Below are 25,743 nucleotides of genomic sequence, written 5' to 3'. Positions count from 1 at the left end.
ATATTATTATGATTTGTCTGAGTACTGTACAATTGTTATTCCGGTGCTTGGCCTAGAATTGTGGTGAATGTGTCGTACAGCGTTACATTGGCATCAGACAAAAATGGCCTTCTCTCCTGGAACATAACTAACACAGGTTATACCCCACTCTCATGCTGGATCTGCTGATGCTATATTGCCTTTGGCCAGATGGCGAAGAGTTCAGAAAGTTTTCATGTAAATGTATATTCATGTAAATGTATATTCATGTATATGCATATTTTCTCATTTGCCCTGTTCTTCCTCTTCATCCTCGTCCATCCTTTTCTCCTTGCTCATTAGATGAGTCGGTTCCGTCTTCGCTCCTTCTCCGCAGGGCAGACTGAGAGAGAGAGAGACAGAGAGAGAGAGAGAGAGAGATTTTCTTGGACGGGTGTGATAGCCAGAAGGCTCCCGCTTGGCATGTGAAGATGGCGCTCCATGCCATGCCCAATTAACCCGCCAGTTGGCCTAATGGGCCTCTGCAAAGCCTGGGGATGGTAGTTGGAGGCGTCTGGAGGTGTGATCCGCGGTACAGGGCAGGGGGCAGTGGGACACGCCCTCAACCCTGGAGTTCAGGCCGAACACTTTGAAATAAGAGTTCTCCAAACTCCCGCAGAGCAATCAGGGTTGCGAAACCCAAATTGTGGGAGACAATTTGGCTCCCGTCGAGTAATGGTTCTCGATAGGTTAAACTGAGGGTTTTCAGTGGCAATCTGATTGGCGACTGGCGATTTGCTCCAGAGGGAGAAAGCATGGAATGGGAGCCTGGTAGAAGTATTAGAGCTCATCTCCTCTCGCTGGTTTCCTCATCAGTGAATCCGTCCACGCCCCCACCCTCCACCAGCCTGCTCCCAGCCCTCACTGTGAGGCTGCAGCGTGACTGCAAATAATTATTGCATTCGTCTCTATTTTCATCCACTTCTTAGACCTGTTGGGTCGATTTTGAGCCACTTAAAGAAGCATCGATATCCATTCGCAAGACTTCCTAAGGTGAATGCTCTGAACAAGTCTAAAACCTTCATATCCATCACTGCTGAATGAACCCTTAAGCGAGTCTGATTAAAGCGTTCAAGTGTTCCCCATGACAACAAGCAGGAACAGTAAGACTAATAAAAAAAATAAAAAAAATAAAAAAAATTAAAGGGGGGGTGTTGAAGGAGTTTTGGAAGGTGCTTCAAAAACCGCGTCCCTTCTCCCATCAGCACATTGAAGAGGGCTTCTGCCAGAGTGCGTTTGGAGAGTGGTGGCGACGGTGGTGTTTTAATGAGCTGCGCGGCCCAGCCTGGCGCGAGGCAGCGCAGGCATAATGAGAGCTGGGCCTGGCACAGCCGGCAGCATGTGAGAGCCTCCTGTGGCCGCCCGCTCCTCCCCGGCACGCCGAGCCATGCTGCCAAACCGGCCCTGGCTCTGGAGCTGAACACACTGGGAGGCTGCGCTCCGGCCCCAGAACCGTTTCTGTGTGTGTGTGTGGGGGGGGGGGGATTGGGTTGGTGGAAAAGGCATTGAAAGATCCATCCAAAGGGGAGATACAAAAGGAGGAACCGAAGGGTGGTTGTGTCTCGCGAAACCTGGTCAGCGCGAAACCTGGTCGGCGCGTTTCGGCCGCTCGCGTCCAAGCTACGGAGACGACAAACCCCTCGGAGGGTGCCCCCGTCGCTGGCTGCCTGCTCCCCGCTCTCTCCCCCCGTGCTCCGTCCTTCTACCGGCGAGTTAGCTGGAGCCCCTGTGTGTCGCCTCTCCCCCCCCCCACCCCCCTCTGCTCCTGCAGCCCTGTTGCTCCGTGATAGATTGAGCTGTCTGCCGAAGGCAAACGAGGCCCCGCGCCACACGGAGAGCAGGCGCGTAGCAGCAGCTGTCTTGATTCACCAAGAAGAGACACTTCATTAAATCCAATCAGAAGAGCTAAGGCAATGAGGGGAGGGGAGTGGGGAGGAGAGGAGAGAAGGAAGGAAGGAGGGAGGGAGGGGGCGCGCAATAAAGATGGGATCAAGTCAGTTGACTGTAACTCTAAATCTACCTGGGTGAGACTGACGTCGCCTTGGCTTTTGGAAAATTTCCTCTGAAGCGTCTCGCCGTCTATTCATTCGCCCGCGTCGACGCCTCCTCGCGAAAGGGAGCGATTCAAAGGCTGTGAAGGACAGAATAAATTGAGGTGTTTTGAGAGGGAAAAAGTTCCCCGAGGCTTTTGGAGATCAGAGAGGAAAACATGTCCTACTGTCACAGTTAGTCCCTGACTCAATCTTTTTTTTTTTTTCCTCTTCTTCTTCTGTAATCACTATCATGTGACATTTCAGAGAGGACTGAGAGCAGCTTGCGCTGAGCTCAGAGTGACAGTAGACCAGCCATGAGAGCGGTGACAGATGGAGTGCTTGGATGCTGTCAGGACAATTAGAGCACATTTCATCTCGCCGTCGATATTGACCGCGCGGGCAGTCATAACCTTTACAGCCGCCGGGCATTGAGAAGCCTGCGTAGCCGCGAGCGCAGGGGGGGGAAATTGGTCGGCTCGAATGCCTCGCCACGGACACACACACAAACGCACGCACACACTCCCACCGTTGTACTTCAGCGCTGTAAGGGGTTTCGAGAAGCGGCATAATTATCACAACACTGACTTGAGCATCGCTGGGGTCGAGTGGCAATCAGCAGTAGCTGGGTCCCCCCCACCCCTCTCCTCTGGTGCTGCTGGCTCCAGGCTGGAGGTCAGGGGCAAGAAGCCCGTCCCCAAGCAGACAATGAACGCCCCTCATCGAGGGCCTCGTTATGGGCCTCCGGACAAGGGCTTTTTAGCCCTCGTGGTTAATTTGCTGGTGAGGCGTCTGGGGGTGGCGTGGGCTCCGGGGGGAGGTTTGGTGGCGGTTAATAATAGCGCCGGGGGGGGGGGGGGGGGGGGTGAAGAGGCCCAGACTTGCTCTCCCCCAGAGTGTGGCTCCACGGTGCCCTTGTCTCCCCTTGATTAACACGGTGGCTAAATGATGCCCGCTCCCCTCCACACCCACACACGGACAAGCGCGTGCATGTGCGAAACGCGAATGCACACACACACAAACACACACACACACACACGGGAGCTCAATTCCCTTCATCCCTCAAGCCTCTCACTCTGGACCCCAATCGATCGGCCAATCACAGCTGCTTCTCAGTGACACAGGCTGTGAGGGCTGGCTGGGGTCGCGACCCCGCATCGATTCCCTTCTCTGGGAGCCGTCTGCTCCAGTGATGGATTCCGTCTCTGGCTCCTCTGCTGTTGGAATCCCCCCCTCCTCACAGCCAGAGTTTAATCTACAGCGTTGGCGTCCTAACAAGTGCTCAGGCTCTGCTGTCAGCTCTCTCTCTGACACCTCACCTAGTCTCTCACTCTCTCTCTCACTCTCACCTCACCTAGTCTCTCTCTCTCTCTCTCTCTCTCACTCTCTCTCTCACTCTCTCACCTCACCTAGTCTCTCACTCTCTCTCTCACTCTCTCAACTCACCTAGTCTCTCTCTCTCACCTCAGCTAGTCTCTCCCTCTCTCTCTCACCTCAGCTAGTCTCTCCCTCTCTCTCTCACCTAGTCTCTCTCTCTCTCTCTCTCTCTCTCTTTCTCTCACCTCAGCTAGTCTCTCTCTCACCTCACCTAGTGTCTCTCTCTCTCTTTCTCTCTCTCTCTCTCTCTCTCTCTCTCTCTCTCTCTCTCTCTCTCTCTCTCTCTCTCTCACCTCACCTAGTCTCTCTCTCTCTCTCTCTCTCTCTTTCTCTCACCTCAGCTAGTCTCTCTCTCACCTCACCTAGTCTCTCCCTCTCCCTCCGTGTTCCCCCTCTGTTCCACGGTGTGTGGGTTAACACAGGTCTGTTAAGGCGTCTCGTATCAGAGCAACTTGGAGAAAGTGACCCGCTATAGCTAGAGAGTCAACCAGAGTCGTCTTTCGAGCGATCTACTTGCGTTTCACCACGTTCATTGTTGCTTCCCTCAGCCTTCTCGACGAGGCTGGTTCATGCAGAGTTCACCAGGGGTCACAGTAGTAATAGTAGACAAAGAGCACAGGGTCCGATTACACCGAGCATGTAGTTTGGTGCAGTGAGGTCCTGCAGAACGGTGTGTGTGTGTGTCGATGCGTGTTTGCGTGCACGTCCTAACAGAGCCTGGATAGTCTTACTCTCTGAATATCTCCTACCATAACTTTTATCACTCGGAGGAAATGGTCTGACACCATGTGTGTGCGAGAGAAAGAGAGAGAGACTGTAACTATGTGGAATACAGTGTTAAAATACAGTGGCTTCTCTGTTTTAGCAATCCCTAGTAGCATTAGCCAGGAGCTTTACCTGTTTGACCGAGCGTCTCTCTCCTCTTCTCTCCTCCTCTGTTCTCCTCCTCCGCTCTCCACCTCCGATCTCACCCATTCATTCATAATTCCCCCCCCCATCCCAGTTTAGCTGAAGCTGTGGCGTCAGTAGAGGCTCTTTGATTCAGACTCCTGTGCGTTGCTGGCCTGTCAGGTTTCTCTCTCTCTCTCTCTCTCTCTCTCTCTCTCTCTCTCTCTCTCTCTCTCTCTCTCTCTCTCTCTCTCAGCATGTGCACCTCTCTCTCTCTCTCAGCATGTGCACCTCTCTCTCTCTCTCTCTCTCTCTCTCTCTTTATTGTTCTTTCTTTCTCTCTCTCTCTCTCTCTCTCAGCATGTGCACCTCTCTCTCTCTCTCTCTAGTATCTCTCTCAGCATGTGCACCTCTCTCTCTCTCTCTCTCTCTCTCTCTCCTGGCTGTAATCCCTTTTTTACATAAAAAACGTTTGAAACGGTTAATTGATGTGGTCATAGCCCTGTCGAGCCAACCAATGTCAAAGCACAGGTGCAAAGTGGCTTTGAAGGCCCCTCGCCGTGAAAAACACCCTCTCCTTTTTTTTCTCTCCACTTTTCTTTTTCATTTTTCGCCCTCGACGCCAGCGTACTCCACTGCCCCGCGTACTGAAAACACGCTCTCGCCACCGCCTTTGTAGCGAGAGCGAGCAGTTGAAGCCCATGCCGTACTTCAACGCAACCGAATCGCAACGCGGCCTCGTTTCCCTCCTCGCTGTCTGTTTCAGAGTCTTTTCTCCTCAGCCAGATTCATCAGCCGCACCCTTTGATCTGAGCGCAGGTTTGCAGGCAGCTTCTTCTCTTCCTGCAGGGAGAGCAAGCCCAAACTTTGCGTGATGGGCCCTGTCTCCATAAAGAAAGGCCTCACCCCTTGCCTCGTCCCACGTGAGAGAGCTTGACGCACGGGGGGGAATCTGAATAGCGTGCTCTCGCATCCGGCCAGGCCATACCGGAATGCAGCGAGCGCTGACATAGTGGTGGATGAGTTGCTTTGAGAGATCTGTCATCCTTTTGCTGGGCGTTGGGAAAGCTCCAGGTAGGATAACTGACAAGGAGTTTGTGTGTGTGTATGTGGGTGTGTGGGTGGCCCTATCTTCTGTGTGAGTCAGCATGTATTTAAGTACTTGTCTGTGTCTGTTCCTGGCTATCTGTGTGTGTGTGTACGTGTATGTACCTGTCTGTCACCTTGCGTGTGCAGCTATCTGTGTGTGAGAGTGTTTTGAAGCCAGCCGGCACTTTGACGTTGAGAGGGAAAGAGAGAGAGAAAAGCTCGGAGAGAGCCTGGGAAACGTATGGAGGGTGCAGCTTGTGTTACCCATCAGGCCTACCTGTCAGCCCAGAAGGGGGGGAGGGGGGGGGGGCGGGGGTCCTGGGCCCTACTCCCTGCCGTCCACCACTTCTGTGGGCGCTTCTTCCACACGCACACCGCTGCGCTCCGCCACAATAGGATCTGGTTTCCAGGCCCCCATCCGCAGATACAGGCCCGAGATAACTTTGTCTGCCTGCTTGTATCTTTTATCTCACATCTGGGAGCTTTGCCTGGGAGCAGCGCAGTGACAACACTGCCTGCATTGTCCCTGCTCTTGTCATGACAAGGCTCCGGTTTCGGGCGGTCCACGGAACAGCGAGAAACCCCCCCCCACCCCCACCACCCCTCCCCTAGCCCTTACCGGGGTGAGAACCGTGGCCGGGGGGGCAACCGTGGCCTGACACTGACACAGGGGTGGGGTAAAGGTGGAGGTAGGACTTGTGGGTTGGACAGTGTGGCCAAATCAGGTGCGAGTGTGCGTGTGCATGCGTGCGTGTGTGGTTTGGGGGCGGAGAGCAGGGTGAAAACCGATGACAGGAAGTGTTGTTCGCTTGTGTGCGAGATTCGGAGCTCTGACCAATCGGTGGCCTGCATCGTGTACCTCTGGGATCCCGGTGGGCGGGGCTACTGTGCTCTTCATGCCAGCAGGTATCTGATGTTCCCTCCCTGGAAACAGATTCCTGCCTCATAATGCCTGTGTCGGGAAGATTAGATGTCAGATGTATTAAAGTGGTGTGACTCACATTTTCTGTCTTTCTGACAATGCTGACTAGGTGTTGACATTACCACAAAGCATGTTCTTGCGTCAAGCGGTAATATGTTGTTTTTCGAACAGTTGGTGCATTTAACTTACGGTTGCTGTGTCATATAAAAAGCATTTCCATGTAAGAGCATCTCTTGGTAGCTTTCTTTAATTACACTGACATTTTATGAAAATTGTGTTTTGTTTTTTTTTGCCCCCCACGTTTAATTTTATTATTACTTTTCTTTTTTTCTTTTCACAAATAAGGCCCAGTACAAAAAGGCTGTTGTACAGTTGTCGTCATTCAGCCTTTGATTGCCCACCAGACAGTTTATAACGGCACAGAAAATACTAACTCTTAACCTTCCAGCTGATAACCATTAATCATCTCCCAATGCTGCTGCCATGGAAGGTAATTATTTACCGTGTTTTAGTCTTGGTACGGGAGGAGAACGCCCCCGCCACCCCCCCTCCTCCAGCCTGTGTCCAGCCTGCCTGGCAAGGTGACAAAAGACACTGACACATCTCCACTTAGAGGAAATATATATTTAATCAATACCTTCAAGGAGTGGACTGAGATTGAACCGTAAATCCTCGTAAAGCTGGTGTGAGGTGGGTGACACTGGCTACCTGTTTGCTTCCACCGAAACTGGGGGTTTCTGAAAAACATGGTAAGCCTTAAATACAATGTCCCGAGGTTTTCATATCCCTCAATGGGAAAGTCAACAAACATCCTATATTTTTTATCTCCTCTGTGCTTTTCTTTGCTGGTCCAGTGCCATGCAGTGTCGCAGTTGTCTTTGTCCGACTGTATGTATTGAAGTTCTACTGTAATGTCATTTTGGAGTGAAACTGGGTGATTGTGCTCATGTGGGGAGTTTTCGAGGGGCTGAACCTATGGACTGTTTTCCCACCTATTTTTCTCATTGTGTTACCAGCGAAAGAACATGCTAACAAAAGCAGGTTACATGCTGTGTGTGTGACTGTGTTGGTTTGTGTGCGTGCGAGAGAGAGAGAGAGAGAGAGAGAGAGAGAGAGAGAGAGAGAGAGAGAGAGAGAGAGAGAGAGAGAGAGAGAGAGAGAGAGAGAGAGAGAGAGAGAGAGAGACAGACAGAGAGAGACAGAGACAGAGAGAGACAGAGAGAGACAGAGAGAGACAGAGGTGCACATGCTGAGAGAGATACTAGAGAGAGAGAGAGAGAAAAGTACCTCCGTCCAACTTCGCTGAAGTTTATGTGCCTGAGAAAATGGCCTCTGTGCTCTTCCGAGAAAAGGTTATAAAAGTTTTGAATAATGACGTGATGGGACCTCAACATTGAACCCTGAAAGGCAGCCTGCGCGCTGACTTAAGGACGAACAGCAGGGTTTGGGCCTGTTAGTGTCACCCTATCCCTCAACGCTGAACTGCACTAGCTCGCTAACTGTATTACCTTGCACTTTGCTAATGGTGTTAAAAAAGACAAAGAGGGCAAGGCGGAGGAGAGGGTAGCGGGCATTATACACTTATCTCTGGGAGTGCATGGCATCATAATCATTTTCATTTAGCTTCGGTGCTTCTTCAAATCCTTTTCCCTGCTCACTGCCTTGCGCCCTCCCTCACACACACACACACACACACACACTCCTTCACTTGACTGTAATGTACAAAGAAGCCACAGTAACTTGATATGGACAAATAGGCAAACAGAAGCGTTTTGTTTCTCTTTCATTCTCCAATTTTTCAAGGTTTTGTTGTGTGTGTGTCTGTGTGCACCTATGTGCAGGGGAAGCAAGTTACTGTGTGTGTGTGTGTGTTTGTTTCCATATGTGTGTGTGTGTGTTTGTTTCCATATGTGTGTGTGTACACACCTCACACCATGCCTGACATCCCATATACCGTTTCACTTCACCATTTTACACAATTTCGTCTGTAGTTTGTTTGTTTCTGATGTTTTCTAATATGCCAGGTGGGCTCCGCCCCCGAGAAGCATGGCACCGCAGGGGGGCCCTCCCTCTGACAGCAAGAGGCCGGCCTCCTGCCGCTCCCACCAGCCCCCTGGAGCCCACCTCGCACGCATGCCCTGTTTACATTTCCCTCCTCTTCCACCGTAATAATCAACCTAATCTGGGAAACTTCCATGAAATCCTCCAGTTTGGTTGGACGTGAAAGTTATGGATTTAGACGAGGTTCATTTAGCTCTGCACTTTGCACTATTTTAAACAAATTACTTAAAAAAAAAAAAAAAAAAGATTCTACATTTCTTAAGTCACGCTCGCAAATGTTTTTGTTACACGGGGCGTGTTTGGATAAACGTGAAAGGAGCAGAATCTGCACGATTGAGCGAGATTTTTCTGTCGCTCTGAATTGTGAAGGGCTTCAGGAACCAGGTTATGTTTCGTCAAAACAAACAAAAGAAACTCAAAACATATTATGTAGATGGACTCCAAGTGCCTCTCATGATCATAATCAAATAAAATAAAAAACGTTTTTAAGGTTATTTTGGAGCACAAGTCACTTAAAGTAATAGATGTTTTTGTCTAGAAATCTTTCAGAATCATTGTTTTTATGTCAGGTCGCATGCAAACTTGGCGCAGGCCGAAGCGAAAGACGTGCCACAAATGTGGTCTGCTGTCTGTCTTTTTCCACAAGTTAAAATACTCATAAATCATAGCTGCACTCAGTGCTGCCTCACAGTCTTTCTCTGGGACATTTACCGACAGCTGGGATACTTAATCTTTCCTTAAGCTCTTGACAAGTACCTGATGCCTGTCCTAAACAGATGACTGTGTTACTTGATTACTTGCCGTTGTCTCCTGGCTTATCTGTACATCTGCACTGAAAAGGGGGCAAATCCTTTAGTTCTATACACAGCATAGTTTACATTCTTTAAGCAGATATCTTACCAGTACATGTACTGAACAGTTCTCTAGGTTTCTTGATTCGAGCACTTGCATAATATGCCGACTGTGAATACAGCATAATTTAAGTTAAATTGTTTTATATATAAACTGTCTATATGTTTGACACTTTTCAATTCGCAAGAAGGATCATCTATAATACACAGACAGAATCATTTAAATCATTTTTGACTTGAGTGTGATTCATGTATAGGTTGTATACCTAGGATACAATCCTAATTGTGTACTCTGTTACCTGATGGATTGTTTAAGTAGAGTCGAAAGCCCTTCCCTTGAGGCCGCTCTCTCATAATGTCAAAGTTTTGAAACCTCACTCTCTAAATTCACCAACTCAAGAATATCCAGTGACTCTAGCCGCTTGTAAAATGTCCCTGCTCCTGATCCGTGTTGTCATCTGAAACAGATAACAGATTCCCAGGGATCCATAAATTGTACAACCGCAAACCAAGAACAAAAACATGAGCAGGCTCTCCTAAAAAGAGAGCAGTTTTAACATGCCATGTGGACCTGAGGTAATACTGGTGATTGTATTTACATTTAATCATTAAGTACAGGAACCCAAGGCAAGTGCCTTGCCCAAGGACACTTCATTTGGCATGACCGGGAATCGAACCAGCAACCTTCTGATTACTAGCCCAATTCCCTCATTGCTCAGCCATCTGACTCCCTGTATGCATAACAATGACCCACAGGTATGCACTACTAACACCATGCTGTTCAGTCACAGGAGGAATTATTCACACCGTTAACAGAACTGCAAAATGACCGGAATGACTATTTCAGAATACTTTCTCTAGCTTTTTCTGAGGCTGCAAGTTTCTCCCCCGATTTATACAACAAACACCAAGTGACTCCTTTAATCAGGATCTGGCTGCTTGTTGTCCCAGTTAGAGCAGAGAGAGGCTCATTGGGAGTCATGGCGATGATGCGCCTTCTCACCAGGCCGGCGGACAGCGAGGCCGACGAGAATTAGCCAGAGTGTAATTTATCACCACTCTGCCAATACCCATCGCTTCGGATCTGTACCCCATCTGCAAGGGATGTGCTCAGTGTTTGAGAGAGCGCTTACTTTCGCCTCCACTTACGATTATTCCCAAGTGCAGCAGGAGGGGGCGGGGGGGTGGGGGGGTATTGATGAGACTCTGCTTGGACCCTGTGGCCCTGAAAGACAATGGATTGCATTAGCCATTTAAACGCTACTTAGCCCCATATCACCTGTTTTTGGCCTGAGGTGAAGTCAGGTGTCGGACGGCGTGTGTGTGGGGTGTGCGAATGTGCTTGTGTATCTGTGTGAATGGGATTGTGTGTGTGTGTGTGTGTGTTTGTGGGTGGGGGTGTGAATACGCGCACGTGTGTGTGTGTGTGTGCACATTTATGAGGGATCGTGCCCAAACCTTTCCCTTCCTCTCAAGGTGTGCGTGCTCTCAAGCATCCCCAATTAGTTTTCAACAATCCCCCTTCCTTCCTTCCCTCCTCCCCCCCTCCTCCTCCTCCCGTCCCCTGCCCGAGACCACTAGGGGGTTTTCCATTGCGCAAACTGTCACAGATGTGTTCTAGTTTTCTTCCCTGTGTGTTCGTGTGTGAGTGTGTGTTTTGTGTTTGTTGTTGTCGCGCCTGCCTCTGCTGTTGCCGTGGAGAGAGGAAGGGGGGGGGTTCGGGGTGGGGGCGGGGAGAAGATAAATAGTTTCCCATCAGATGAAGTGTAATTATTCCTCCCTTGTCTGGGAGAGTGTGAAATAAGAAGGGAGCCTCGTTTCCGCGGCCGATGCCAGCAGGTATCCAGAAGCAGTGTGTGTCTTCGTCATCTCATTTAGCAGCTAAGAGTCCCGGCGTTTACTATTATCACAGGCATAGAGGTGGGAACTTGCCAGGGAGACTGGGTAAGGCTGGAGCTGGAACGCCGCGCGCGAGGAGAAATGGCTCCTTCATGTTGATCAAGCCATCTCTTAGTACATTGTCATATTTGACTTGTTTAGGGATCAAAAGGCAGTGGGTCATATTTTTTTTATTTTTACATTCTTAGCGGAATGATTTTCCATCCCAAGTGACAAAGCCACTGAATAACGGTTATTTCGGCGCTATCATGTGTACAATTTGTGAAGTGGAAAACAGCAAAGGCTACCCCCCGTTGCAGGCCTCAAGAAACATCACACGATTTAAAAAGGGAAAGTGACAAAGAGGCGGTTAGCGCGGCCGTCTGCAGCCCCAGTCAGCGGACGTAAGTGTGATGCGGCCGGCCTTTGAGTCAGCGCCTCATCAATGATTTCACGGAAGCCCAGATATAGCTTGAGGCCCGTGTAGCGACTGAGACCGACATGTTTTCTAGCTCCCACTCCGCTCTCCTCTGCTCCTTCGTAAAGACTCTGAACAAGCTCTGATTAAAACACACTAAACCCGTGACTGTGAATCTATGTGTCTCATATGACCGCCCTCTGCTATCGTCTTCCTTATCGAAATGAGGTGTCACTAAGTACGGTTCAGGACAGACAGAGACATGAAAATGCAATTACCAGAGAAAGCTCGTTGCTGCTCTCCTCCGCCAGCCCTTTGCATTGTGGGTAAACAAGGGCTGCATGTTAACGGAGTATGGATCAAGCCCCTGACTCATGGTTAATTCAAGCCTGCGCAGGGGTACAGCACTGTGCAGATAATTATAGCCCATGCACACATGCTGTAAGGTGGTTTCCCGCCATGCGCGCACACCTACGCGCGCGCATGCGACCGCACACACCCTCACACGCCTCGTGTTTCTGGTTACAATTCAACAGCATGAGAAAGACGTAAGCGTTTTAAACAAAGACCTCAATCTCTTTTATCTCTCTGTGCACACACACACTCACACACACACACACACACACACACACACACACACACTCTCCTTCCCCCGGAGGCGTCCATCCCCAAAACATTTCTGTTTGTTTGTTTTGTTTAGCTGCAACGGTTCTTCTCGGAGTTGGCCGAACACCAACTGGAGGTTAAGTTTGTGTAAACGCCTCAATAGAAAAATTGCTCACAGGGAGTTGCAATAACAAGAGAAGTTACGTGGATGCAGTGAGGTCTGGGAGGGGGGGGGGGGGGGTTGGGGGGAGGGAGGGTTGGGTGGGGGGGCAGAGGGGCTGTCTGTGCGTCTGCCTGACACAAAGAACAATAAACACGTTCCACATGGTGAGAGGTGGGCGGCAGATGACGAGGCTTGCAGGACCAACACGTGGAAATGGCTTCCAGACCGACCTCACCGAGCACAAAGGGCCTTTCTCACCACCAGTCCTCCACTGCTGACCCGCCACCTAGCTGTCCTGTCTCTCAACCCCCCCCACCCCCAACCCCCCACCCCCCTACCCCTCCAGCTACTGCTGCCGCCGCTCCTCTTCGAATTATAAACACGGGAGATGTTTCAATCGCCTGAGACCTTTGCAAAGCCTTACGACTGAACTTTAAAGCTGGAAAGTGAGTTGATGTTTATAAAAAAATACATTAAAAAAAGAGTAGAAAAGATGAGTTTTGAGACTAAGTGCGTCGCTCTGTAACCCCCCCATCCCCTGTTAGGAAATCCTCCCCCATCCAACGTAATCACATGAAAACGCGCCAATGAAAAATGAGGTTTGAAGTGCCTGAAAGGGGTTGTGTCAAGTTATTAAGTCCATTTGTTTACATTTAGTCAGCTCTCCCAGGTCATCGGTTAATTGCAGAGTAAATTCCTGTGTTTTCTTTGGCTGTGTGTCAACAACGGAGGAGCGAGGCACGATTAAAAGAAAGAAAGAAAGAGAGAAAAAAAAAGGGTCACATTTCCACGTCTTGGACACTGGCAGCAGGCAGACGTCGTTGTCCTCATGTTTGCCAAAATCCACAAGATGGCTGGCTTTTGTGTTGACTCAGGGATTCCTGAGAAAGCATTAGAAACGACGACCCTCCCCTGCTCGAGTTTGTCCGACCGCGCCTCACATGCTGATTGGGGGAGGGCCACGGAGGCACGGAGGCATGTGGGTGTGGCGAGGGGGCGACACGGCCAGGCACAGAAACGAAGAGACTCGATTTTGCCTGCCCTTTCCCAAACGGTTTCCAAGGACATCTTCCCAGATGGATATGTGTAACATACCATCTGGTGAGTCAGGTGAGGCACTCTGGACCGGGGAGACAGAAGAGCTGTGTTTTCCCTGTGTGCCTCCCTGATTCCCCAGACCTGCACTGTCCCACTGCCTTGATTTATTCTGCATGGCTGGTGGTTTGTCTTGTAAAGTGTGTTTCACAGACAAACAAGCAAGCAGCTGGGGCTCTGTGACGGTGGTAGGGGAGGCGGCGTGGAGAGAGAGCACTTGTCTGCCGCTCCAGGGGGAGGGGTGTTTTCTCCCCCCGCTGCGATCCCTCCGTCTCATTGGTTGGGATGTCGTTAGCGCTTGGATGTGATTGGTCATGAGGGATGTTGGAACATTTGAGAGATTAGGTTTGTGTCGTCTAATGTAATGTGATGGCTGAGTGTCATGTGAAACCTTGTGTAGTGAATTATTTTTAATTGAATGACATCATGGTGTTAGGTAGAATATTATAGGTGTCATTTATATCCAATTAAAACAAATAGCTGAGACCTACATTTTAGGTGTAATATATACTCTAGCCTTATAAATATATTGTAAATCTAATGACTGTGGGTTAATGTTTCATTCCTTTTTATGTGAAACAATTTTTTTCCCCCAGCCCTGAGAAAGTACCTCATAATGTACATCAGCAATCAGTGAGTCTTTTACGAGTCAGTTATTTAGGTCCATTAGACGTGCTTTGGTTTAGACATCGATGGTTTTGCAGATGCTTCCTGTGCAGGAACTTCAAAGTCTCGGCGTAACGGACAAACATTTCCCCCCGTGAAGCCATAAAGAATGCAGAGTCGAACCACATTGCCTGGTCTGGTCCAGCCTGACACCACTGTAAATCAGAAGAAGAGGTGGAAGGGAAGGGAGGGGGAAAAAAGAGGTAGAACTCTAGGTCCATTTCAGGAGTTTGTCACTAAATCACCGTGTTATAAACACTTTTTAATGCAATTGTAAACATTTTGGCCTGATTAATTAAGGTCCCAAGAGGATTTGTTGGTGGTCAAACAGTCTGAGAAGTTCCCTGGGATACTTCAGAGACCTAGATCCCCTGTCTCTTTAGTTTGAAAGCTAAATTGATCAATCACCACCATGTGTTTTGCGGTCTCGGGAGGAATGGGTTTCGAAAATGGCTGGGCTTTGTCTACGCCAGACAGATCTCCCTCCGGCTGTGAGAAAATGTTCGGTGTCTAGGAAAGGGGGCCCTCGCGTTTGGGAAACTGAAGTTTTTGTTTCAGGTGTGTCAAAATGTCGCATCCATATTCAGTGAGCAGAACCTAGAGAAAAATGAAGAGATGTAAAAAAAATATATATATATCAATTGAAATGCTGTGATTCCAGAGTCTGTTTGATGGAAGGGGCTGGACAAGGTGCTGCACATGTTTACAGCTGTCATAACCAAAGCATCAGGGTGGAACCGGTCGTACACCCCCCTGACAAGTGTTTACGGAGGACATGATGAGATTTCATTTCCTGCTTGTAATGTCAGGGATCGGAGAGGCTTGTCAGGTCCCGGAGACCCACCAATCATGAACGCTGAGGTTATGGGGAGAGGGGGGCGGGCCAGAGACCGGCCAGGGATTGATTACAAGACCTGAGATAGCTTATGTATTATCTGTCTACACACACACACACATACACACTCACACGTAAAAGTGGGGGGAAAACCTCACAAAACACACTCTTCCGTGGCTGTCTTATTGATATTTTGATCCGTCTGGTTCCTCGCTTCCCCCCTCCCACCTGACTGCCTAACAAGGTCGTATTCCACAACTTGTTATAGAACTCAATCAAGGAGAGGCCATATCGGTCCATCAAGACTATTTCGCCGCCTCCTCTGACCCTTAATGACTGGCGGGGAGAGCGGCAGCGGGAAACTTTATTGATTTATCCCGACACGACGCACGATTTGAATCGGGAGAGAGGAGCGAGATGGGCCGGCCGCGCTCTGCAGGAATATGCAGAGACGACAGGCCAGATCCATTTAAGTCCCTCGAACACATGTTTTATGGAAAGAGAATTACATCTAGACCACAGGTTACTGCAGCGGGCATGGGTTGATTATTACATTTAGTAGTTACCAAGCCACTGCCTCCGCGTTGTCAGCCAGTGGGAGTCGTATAGAAATGCAACCCGTGCACTTTTCGCCCGAAAAAAAAAAAGGAAAAGTTGGTAGTTAAATTGTCATTAGGAGGGGCGTGCTTCACCCGAGCGCTGATCTAAGAACCATGGCCACGACGACACACAAACATTAAGTCCAGAGTAGAGGACGGCCCAGTCGGAAGGAGATGAAGGGCTGTCTCTCTTCTCCCCTCGCTCTCTCTTTCTCTCTCTGTTGCTGTCTCTCTCCCTCTCTCTCTCTGGAACCAGATCATCTTAGACATGTGGACCAAAGGGGCTTATATCTTATTTAGGTTCCCCTCTTTCTCCGTGGCGGGAAAGGGGGAAGGACGAGAGAAGAAGAGATAGGGTGGAGAGAACATTATTTTGGAGGAGAAGCTGCGATGTTGAAGCAATATGATGACGGGCATCCACAACATGTTTAAAAAAAAAAACTGACGTCCAAAGATTATGGTGGTATGATGGACTGTGAAGAAACTCGCTCGCTGGAAATGAAAGGAGAGGAAAGCAAAGGAGAGAGGGAGCCCATAGCACACACCGAAGGAGAGAGAGGGGGATTGATCTCTGGTCTGGAGCGATAAGGGGTGGCTGGGCGGAGGGGGCAGCGGAGGGTGAGGAGGAGGGTTCTGGGGAAGATCCTCATGTGGCAGCTGGATCTGGGCCTCCTTGCTTGGCCCCTCTGACACTAATTCCACCACCGCCCCCCCCCAGATTAGCTGTCATCTGATGCCAGGCCTGCCTGAGAGCTCCACCACCCACCCCCCCCAAACGCACACACACACACACGCACACACTCTCATGAAACAACCCCTAGTAACCTCATACCCCACCCACCGCCTTTCCCCTCTGGACACCTTCCGACCCCCCCCCCCCCCCCCTCCCCCATGCCCCCTTTTGCTTCTTAAAACTAAGCCCCTTCGAGCCAGAGCTGGAGCTGGCGTCGGCTGTAAACACTGGCCGGTGTTTGTGTGATGGTTTATCTCTACAAGACGCCAGAATGGGTCTCTCTTCCCCTGTGTCCCCCCCTCTCCGCCCCCCCCACCCCTCTCCTCTTCCCAACCAGAATCTTGTGAAGGATTATCAGACTCTTTGAGGGATATCGCTCATGGCGGACCTGATAAGGATGGCTGAGAGGTGTGGAGTTTGCTGACTGCCGAGGATGGGGTGACACGCGGCGGAATGGGCCGGAAGGCTCTTCTTCCGTGCCGCTGTCTGGTTTTTGGGTCAGTGTGTCAAGGCTGTTTGCGTTGGCTTCCCGTGACTTTGAGGTGTATTTGTGGTGATCTGTGGGTCAGTATACGTAGGCAAAGGGTTGTAGGGATCTGTGAAATGGGTCACGCCTGATTTCAGTTAAATGCAGGGTGAGAGAAACGGCTCCTCTGAGGCTTGTGTGTGTGTGTGTGTGTGTGTGTGTGTGTGTGTGTGTGGGGGGGGGGGTGTATCCAGGCTGCAAAAAGGAGTCAGGAATCCAACCCCCATACCATGGTTTTATTTCTCCAGCGATATTTAGAATGGGATTGGTCCAGAAGATATTTCCAGATGAAGTCCAATCATCGCTGGTCCGTAAATTTGAGCTTACGCGCATTGAGCTTGACCCTAATGTGAGGATTTAATAGCCGAGCCACTGGTTCCAGCAAACTCTCTAATGGCAAAACTCTCTGGGATTTTCCTCTGAGGGACCAGATCTGTGCCACCGTTTGGGTGCTCAATTTGTATCGAAATTGCCCTGACCGGCAAACTCATTTCAGCAGAGCTGGGTGTAAGCCAGGCCCCTGTGAAAGAGCTTAATAAAGCCTCTCTCACTCTGTGAACTCCTGTCAATCTCCCGCTCCTTCTCTCATTTGACTCCCCGCGTCACGGACAACCAGCTCGCGCTGGTTACGTTCAGCTGTTTGCTGTGTGTACGGTTGACGCGGTGGTAAGGATGCTTTTGGTTAGGTCAGGTACAACCAGAGTGCAGAACAACAACGTGTTAGGCAAACAAACGATGGTCGCCTTGTGTACCATCGTTGTGATCCCTTCCAAGCGTGACCTCTCCGCCTGTGATCCTTCTGCAGGTTTCTCCACGGCGAGTATACGGTGGAGGTGGCCATCAACGACTACCTGGACATCTACTGCCCGCACTACGAAGACCCGCTCCCGCAGGAACGCATGGAGCGCTACATCCTCTTCATGGTCAACTACGACGGCTACACCACCTGCGACCACCGCATGAAGGGCTTCAAGCGCTGGGAGTGCAACCGGCCCCAGAGCCCCAACGGCCCGCTCAAATTCTCGGAGAAGTTCCAGCTCTTCACTCCGTTCTCGCTGGGCTTCGAGTTCCGGCCAGGCCACGAGTACTATTATATCTGTAAGTTGTGTGTGTGTGTGTGTATAGTTGGGGTTGTGTGTGTGTGTGTGTGTAGTGGGAGGGTCACACTCCTTCACGTTATTTTGTTACACACACACATCATTCCCCCACTAACACGCACGCTCGCTCTTTCTCACTCCGGTACACACACACACATTTTTGAAAGTTGTAAAATATGATTGGCTCATGGATGCTCCAGCAGATGGGTCACATGGCCTGGAAACAGGGTTTTCATTGGTTAGAGCTAAGTTCCTTTAAGTAACACCAATTTGACCTTGTCCATGTTGAAGCAACCTTTGCCAACGAGAAAGAAAAATTGCATGAAGACCCCACATTGTGAATTCCTTTTGATCATCTCTGTTATTCTCCATGTCCAAATTGAGGTAGAGGATAAATATGCACAAAGAAATGGAATTCAGATCCCCCCCATGAACCGAACCAAAAAGGATGCTGCTGTGATTCATCAAGACACACTCCAGCCCCGTCACCCGAGATAGGTATCAGGAAATGGCAGAGGTATTGTCTTCGCTGTTTATGGTCTTTGAAGAGGTGATTTGGATCCCTTTTGGGGGAAAAGGATGGAGTGGAGGAGCCAAGCTCTGGCACCGGTGGGGGCTAAATTGATAGGCTTTAGCTTTGTGGTTTGATTTGGCATGGCCAGCCTGCCTCTTCCTGCCAGGACTGCCCACCAGGAAGCTGCTTCTAGCACATCTGAAGGACTGGGGGCCCCAGCTGAGAGCCAAGGGCCCTTTATTGTCTATCATAGCACTGACTATGTGATGGAGGAGCAGTATCGGAAAACAGTCTTCTGATGGTGAATGTTTGGTGGTCTGCAACTGATCTGCATTGATTTCTTTATTTGGATGTAAATAAAATAGAACAGCTGTAATTCCTTTGTGAAAACGCGGATTGAAAGTGCATTGTTTGATAGTTCTGTTAATTAGTTCAAACTGAACATGACTTCCCCTCATTTCAAAGATGTTGAAAGGTCGGCATCAGACGATAACAATGTCATTAAGTTGTTACCATGTAAATGTAAGCACTAGATGAAAGAGTGGACTGTGAAATAAGACAATGAAGCATGACTGAGTGCTCACACTGCTACCAATCACTCCCAATAGAGGGGGGCTCGGAGAAATCTTTTATCTCCGGTTTCCGGTTGGCTGTTTTTGTCTGACCCCAACATCGTTTTGAGTAGGAACCTGTTCGTCCCATCTCTTCCCCCCCTTGATGAAAATGTCAATTTGTCAAATGGCACGCAAGCTATTAGCCGGCTGCTTAGTTGCTCAGGGTGGGATCGGTACAAAACCAGTTACCGGTGCCCTCATGCGGAACGCTTCAAATTATGCTGATTGGTCAAATCATATTTAGCAGAGGGAACCTGATGGGGGTAATTGTGTCCTTCTGGCTCCGGCCGCGGTCATGACCATGTTTTTGGACGCGAGGCGCTAAAATCCATTAGCCAGGAGGAGAGTTTTAGCACAGTCGGGGTGGTCGCTCTCCTCAGAGAGGCCTGCCTTCCGGTCCCCCCACGCCCCCTCCACCCTTCAAGGTCACGGCACACAATGTTTCCAACGTTGGAGGTTGTTGTGTTTATTTTTTTTGTTACTTCCCCCCCCCCCCCCCCCCCCCCCCCCCCCCCCCCGGGTCCTCTTGCTGCTCTCCCCCTCGTGCCCATCCCGGGCGTGTCCATGCGCATGACAGGCGGGAGTTTGCCAGGGTGCATCTGTCCCTGTTTTGCTAATGGCCCTGTGAAAGGTGTCCTTTGGCCTGATAAAAGAGTCCCTGCTGGGCCCAGGCAGGGGAAAGGCTCAGGGCAGCGTGCCGGATGCATTAATGAGGCAATTTCAGCTCTCTCTTCCCCCCCCCCCTTTTTCTCTCTCTTCTTTTTCTCTCTGTCTCTATCCACCCCCCCCTTTCTCTCAGATTTTAAAAAGCGAAAATAAACTTTAGTGAATTTGTTTATATATATATATATATATATATATATATATATTTGGGGTGGGTGGTGGGGGGAGGTGAGGGGGGTGAATGTTCAGAGGGGAGAAAGCAAGTCAGTCTTTTCATCTTAAATTAATAAAGCTCATTAATTGGGTTGGTGCGGGCGGCCCTGTGTGTGTCTTTTGTTGCTAGGTAGCAGCTATTTAGCCTCCAGGAAGAAAGGTGACACAACATCGCCCTATTATACTCGGTCCTGAGGCACCGCGCACACCCCCCCCCTGCCCTCCCCAACCCCAAAACTACAGGCACATCCATTTAACATTGATTCAGCACAAGGCAAAGGACTCATCTGTGGCCTGAAGGGAGACGAGGCTTGATGGTTCTTCTCACAAGCGTTTCATCATTTTTAGTGGTCCACTGCCATCTGTTGTTTGTTCATGCCAATTTTGTTACCAAAACCACACTTTGCAATTTTGCAGAGGAAAACAAGCCTTTAAAAATGTGCTGCTCGCACACAAACGCCTCCTACTTTTCCATCATATTCATCCTCGACCAATGTTTCGTTAGGTGTTTCGCTGATTAACGAGATACCCGACACTGCACAAGAATCTGGCTGGTTTGCGCCCTGTCTGCATCCAGGTCAGGCCTCTTCCATGGTGTGGGCCTAGCCTGGTCGTGACAGTATTTAGACAGCCCCCCTGGGTGACGAGGTCAGGACTGACGGCCCCATACACCGCCGTCTCTTTCCCCCCTAACCCAGCCCCCCTATCCCATCACTCACTCCAGCCAGCCTGTGTGTATGCACTCCTACACTCCTACACATGGTATATATTTCAGTGCTTATTATCCTCTGGGTGATGGAAAGGTATTTAGGCTGAGGGGGGAAACAGTGTTGGGGGGGGGGGACGTCCAGCCTCTAACCGACGGGGCGTCGCAGGACTTATTATGCCCGGCGGGTTGTTGTCACTCCCACGTGAGGAGGAGAAGGATGGAGGACAGAGGGCTGGGCGACACAAAGTGAAGGCCCAGTTCAAAGTTAGCATTCAGTGTTCGGATGAGCGGGCGTTCCTCCTTCCTTCCCTGTCCTGAGCTGTTTTTAATGCACTCCGCCCCGCGCCGCCAGGCCTGGCCCCCTGCATTGTGACGCCTTTTGTCCCCCAACGGCAGACCAGGCTGGGAAGCAGCTCCTCCCGCCATTCCCTCCTCCTCCTTTACGTTTTTTTTTTCCTCCCCCCTTTGCTCAGAAAATGCTTTGGCTACTACCAATATCGTAGCTGTCTGGCCCCCTGGGGGGGGGGGGGGGGAGGTAGGGGGGGGTGCGCAGAGGCGAGAGGGGTGGCAGTAGGGGAAGGGGGGGGGTCCTGAGAAGTTTGGGATGTGGGGAGGTACCACTGGGGGTGAAAGGGGGGACTTAGCTTGGTTATCTGTGAACAATAGTGTGTCCATCAAAGCTAGTGTAACCCCCTACTGCTCTCTGCAGGCTTTTAGGCCTACATTTATCAGATGGGAAGTGGTGGTATTTTCAGTGTCCCATGTATACAGCCCAGTAGATAGGATCTGCACAACCCTGCTCTGCACACGCTCAAACATAAACTTGACTCTCACGCAATATATATACTCTTTAATATTCCTGTGAGTTTTCCTGTATTAGCTATGTTAATGTGTTCGGACAAAATGGCTTGATTACAGCAAGTTATGACTGAATGTGTGCATCCCACTGCTGCCTAATTGCAGAGCTAATAACCAAAATACTATTGGCATTTTAGTACATTTAATTTTCATGCCAAAAGCTAGGGTTTCTGAAGTGAAACATAATTTGGTATGCAGAAAGGAATATAATTCCATTCTGGGCACAAGAGTACTTTGGATCATTACATTTTGGTTCAAGGTTAAGAATAAAGCTCTGTGCCCAAAGTCTTCTCGCTCTCTCTCGCTCTTTTGCTCTCTCTCTCTCTAGCTTCAGTATGTTCCTTCCAGTTATGTCATTAACATATCAGAGGGCCATGGAGTTCCTTCTTGTTTTCTCTAACTCAGCCATATGGTGTGTGAATATGCAGAGCCACTTGGACCGTGAAGTACTGCAGTTTTGTTCTTTGCACTCGAGTCACAGAACAGCCTGCAAACTGATTAGCCAAACTAACATTTCGGCGAAGCACCTGGCCAACGCGATATTCCGACTGGAGTGGCAGTGATGCAGGGCCAGGGTCACCAGGAAGATTGACTCCCAAACTGACAAACTTGACACAGACGCCAATGTTTTGGCTCTAGGAGTTGGAATACCTAGATGACCATTATTTTACATTTATTTTGAAAGGGAGGGGTTTGGATCGAAAGGGAAACAAAAGCCTTATGGATCGCTGCTGTGAAATCTGGCTCCAATAATGGTTGAGGACATTTTAGTTTTAATGGAGCACTACTTATGGGCCTTCCCAGGCTGTATAATGTGAGCTATTTTCTCTTAGATTTGACAAGAAAACTGCTGCTGAATGTGTTATTCATTAACAAACACATGCTTGTCTCTCTTTTTCCTTCCTTCCCTCCCAGCATCCCCACACCCGAACCTCGTTGGGAAGCCCTGCTTGAAGTTAAAAGTCTATGTCAAGCCCACAAGTAAGTACTTCTTCTACAGTCTTAAGGGAATGTTGAATAAAATTGCTTACAGCGTCTGTTTCCCCCCCCGGAACACAGCTTGGCCATGTTAGGAATTGGTAAAGAAAGCAAGGGGCGACATGTTGATACCGCGTGCTTTCTGTGGTACACACTCGTATCGTTTACTCGTGCGAGAAGGACGAAGCGCATTTCAAATGCCGCCCTCAGAGCACTGCATGCACGATCCCTCTTGTCAAAGCGACCCAAACTACCCGCCGCTCGTCTTGTGCAGCACCATCAATCTCCCTTCGCCTTGGACCCCGTGTAACCTGCGAAAGGTAAACGAACGGCAGGAACACCTGCAGGGTCAGGAGACTAAGCTACTAAGCCTAGCTACTAGCCTTCTGCCTTGTGATTCATGATGGTATGCCTCCGCTCTATCTCGGACTAAGCTCACCGTGCTTCCTCCGACTGGCCCCCACCCCCCCTCCCCTTTCAGATCTGTGGCATTTAGAGTTAAACTGATAGCACCCATAGAACGACACACGCACGCGCGCGCGCGCACACACAAACACTGTAAGGTAAACACACCTGCCCCTAGGGCACAGTCTGGTGGAAGTGATTCATCTGCCACCGGCCAGATAACAATCCGACCTCTGACCTCCAAACGGTCATCATCCCCCCAGCCCACAGGACTGAAGGCTGTTTGCACGTGTTGCAGAGATGGCAAGCACTGGAGAAGATATCGGTTGTAAACTTTGGAGCTTGTTAGCGTAGCGGCCTTAGAGACGGTGTACAGACGCAACAGGTTTACATGGCAAAGCTGCACAGATGGCAAGGAAGGATAAAAACATGTTATGGCTATATGTAAGCTTACTGTAGGTGTGAAATTATCAAGTTGAAACAGGGGTGCGTTTTGATCTAGTTGTCAGTGTGTACCAAGGATTTTAAAGGCATTAGACCCCAACAACATCGTCACGATTCAGAGTCATCATGCTGCAGGTGTGTTTTCCGTACTGGACCACAGAAGGCATTCATTCGTTTTGAGCTATTTGTACAAAGCCTTTGGAGAAAAGGAAGGTATTAAACTCCCTTCACAGTTCAGACTACTGTGTCAATATTTGGAACTGTCATTTGCAGAGTAATATCCTTGGGTTTAAGTTTGGTGGTTGTAATTTCCAGTATAACTTTACCTCTCGCGTCAATCCATTATCTTGTGTGTAATTGTGAACAAATGTATTTAAGATGATCAATCACAGGGCTGTTAAAACAATTATGTCAATTGTAAGTCTGACTTGTATTTTTATTACTGAGTATTTTAATTAACAGTTTCCTTAGCTGCTCAGTCCAATTTGTCCAACCTCGTTTTATGTTCTTCTGCTAGACTTTTTATCCAGCCAAGGTCTTGTGTTGGACACAGTTCGGTGTCATACAGTAAAAGCGTGTCGTTCTATGAAAATAAAAGCTCAATGAAAACATAATAGGGAGATTGATAAACATACAGTATATGTATATTGGTATAGGTGCTTGTTATTTTCAATATATAGAGTAGTCTTTAACAATGGCTAGAGCCTGTCAATAACAATTGCACGCAGTCACAAACATCTATTCCTCAATGCAATCCAGACAGTTTCACCTGAAGACATTTCATAGAACAACTAAGGATTTCTTGCACAATCTGAGGCTTTTTTTAAATTTTAAACAAAAACCTTGTCTGCGCAAATAATACATTCTGTGACTGTTTGAATAGCTGGGGGAAAGTGGTTATTGGATTGTGTGGTTTATTCAGGATTTATAGGAGGATTTCAGTGTGGATTAGGTTGGAAGTCTGAATTGAATTTCCATAGGCAGTGACTACCCTGTGTGGGTTTGGTGACTGGGAAATATAAAAATATATATGTGCATATTTACTATAACAGAATGGTTTAGAATGACCCATCCTCCACACCCTTTCTGATTCAAGCAACCTGGTCTTATTACTCAGCCCACCATTACCATAATTTCCCTCGCCACGCTACGGTATGTAGCGCTGGGTCGAAGCCTGTATTTTCATAAGGAGCTGTATTTTAAAAATGTTTATTTTGAAGTGTTTGGGTAAAGTTTCCTACATACCTAGATAGCTAGGGTAATGTAGATGTATATAAAAAATTGGACCAGTTTGAAGAGCCAAAAAATCCAGGTGCTCGAAGGAGAAAGCGGAGGTGTCATAAACGGTGTTCAAGTGCGTAGTTTAGGCCCTGCCGAACGCCTCCCCACCACTCTGCCTCACGCCGTCAGGCAAGACTCTCGCTGAGAGCTGTAACTGACATTGAGCGGCCGTCGTTCTGCCCTTGTCACCGCGGAGATGACAGTCAGACTGATGGGTGTAAACAACGTTGCCGTCGCTGACTGGCGGTGGACCTTATCTGGGTCACAGAGATGAAAATAACAAAAAAGGCCCCAATATACAGTAGTGCTTTCCGCTACATTTAGTATGAATGAAACTGCATAGATTTCTGTATATGATTGCTTGTCACCTCAAGTGTAACCTCTCTTTATTTTTCCCATCTCTTCTCTCTTTCCCATCTTCCTTTGTCACCCTCTGTGGCTTGTCCCCCCTTTCTCACCTCCCTCTGTTTCTCCCTGTATATTTATATATTTGTATTTCTCTCTCCCTTGACTATTCACTTCTCCCTCTCTCTCCCTCTCCCCTTTCTCTTTCCCCCACTTTGCCTCTCCCTTCCACCCCGTCTCTCTCTGCCTGGATTTCTATTCATTGTTTTTTTTTATTTATTATTCCTCCCTCCCCCTCACTTGCTCTTTCTCCCCTCCCTCCCTCCCTCCCTCCCTCCCTCCCTCCCTCCCTCCCTCCCTCCCTCCCTCCCTCCCTCCCTCCCTCCCTCCCTCCCTCCCTCCCTCCCTCCCTCCCTCCCTCCCTCCCTCCCTCCCTCCCTCCCTCCCTCCCTCCCTCCCTCCCTCCCTCCCTCCCTCCCTCCCTCCCCACCTCTCTATCTCTCTCAGATGACTCAGTGTACGAGTCTCCAGAGCCCTTCCTAACAGATGACAGCACTGGTGGTGGCTGCAGCGTGGCCGTGCCCCGCCTGGCCCTCCTGCTGGCCGTGCTGCTGACTCTTCTCCTGGCCTCCTCATAGCAGCATGGGCCCTGGACGTCCCCCACCCCCGCCCCCCCAAAAAAACCCCCGCCGCCTCCCTCCGTTCCTGCTTAACCCGCCCCCCCCCCCCCCCCCACCCTGCACCCAGTCTGCAGCCTCTTCCCTCTCTGGAAAAGGGACCCCCCAACCCTCCAGTCCCACCCTGAGTCACCGCTGGACTGATCACCCACAACTTTACAAGCAGGCACCATCTGGACAGCTCCCCCTC

At 49.6% G+C, this 25,743-nt stretch overlaps 1 protein-coding gene across 1 annotated transcript in view; it reads left to right on the top strand.

The window, feature by feature from the left end:
• Nucleotides 1-25,517, top strand: part of LOC146254541 (ephrin-A2-like) — a 95,276-nt gene extending 69,759 nt beyond the window's left edge. The window contains exons 2-4 of the mRNA XM_084675996.1: nucleotides 17,561-17,853; nucleotides 22,339-22,404; nucleotides 25,384-25,517. Of these exons, the coding sequence (XP_084532122.1) occupies nucleotides 17,561-17,853; nucleotides 22,339-22,404; nucleotides 25,384-25,514 (490 nt within the window). The 3' untranslated portion in view covers nucleotides 25,515-25,517. The remainder of the gene's footprint in view (nucleotides 1-17,560; nucleotides 17,854-22,338; nucleotides 22,405-25,383) is intronic.
• Nucleotides 25,518-25,743: the final 226 nt, after the last annotated feature.

Source organism: Hypomesus nipponensis, chromosome 16 (genome assembly GCF_054491055.1).
Source record: "Hypomesus nipponensis isolate SF chromosome 16, ASM5449105v1, whole genome shotgun sequence".
Lineage (NCBI taxonomy): Eukaryota > Metazoa > Chordata > Actinopteri > Osmeriformes > Osmeridae > Hypomesus > Hypomesus nipponensis.
This window is presented reverse-complemented; position numbering and strand designations above follow the sequence as displayed.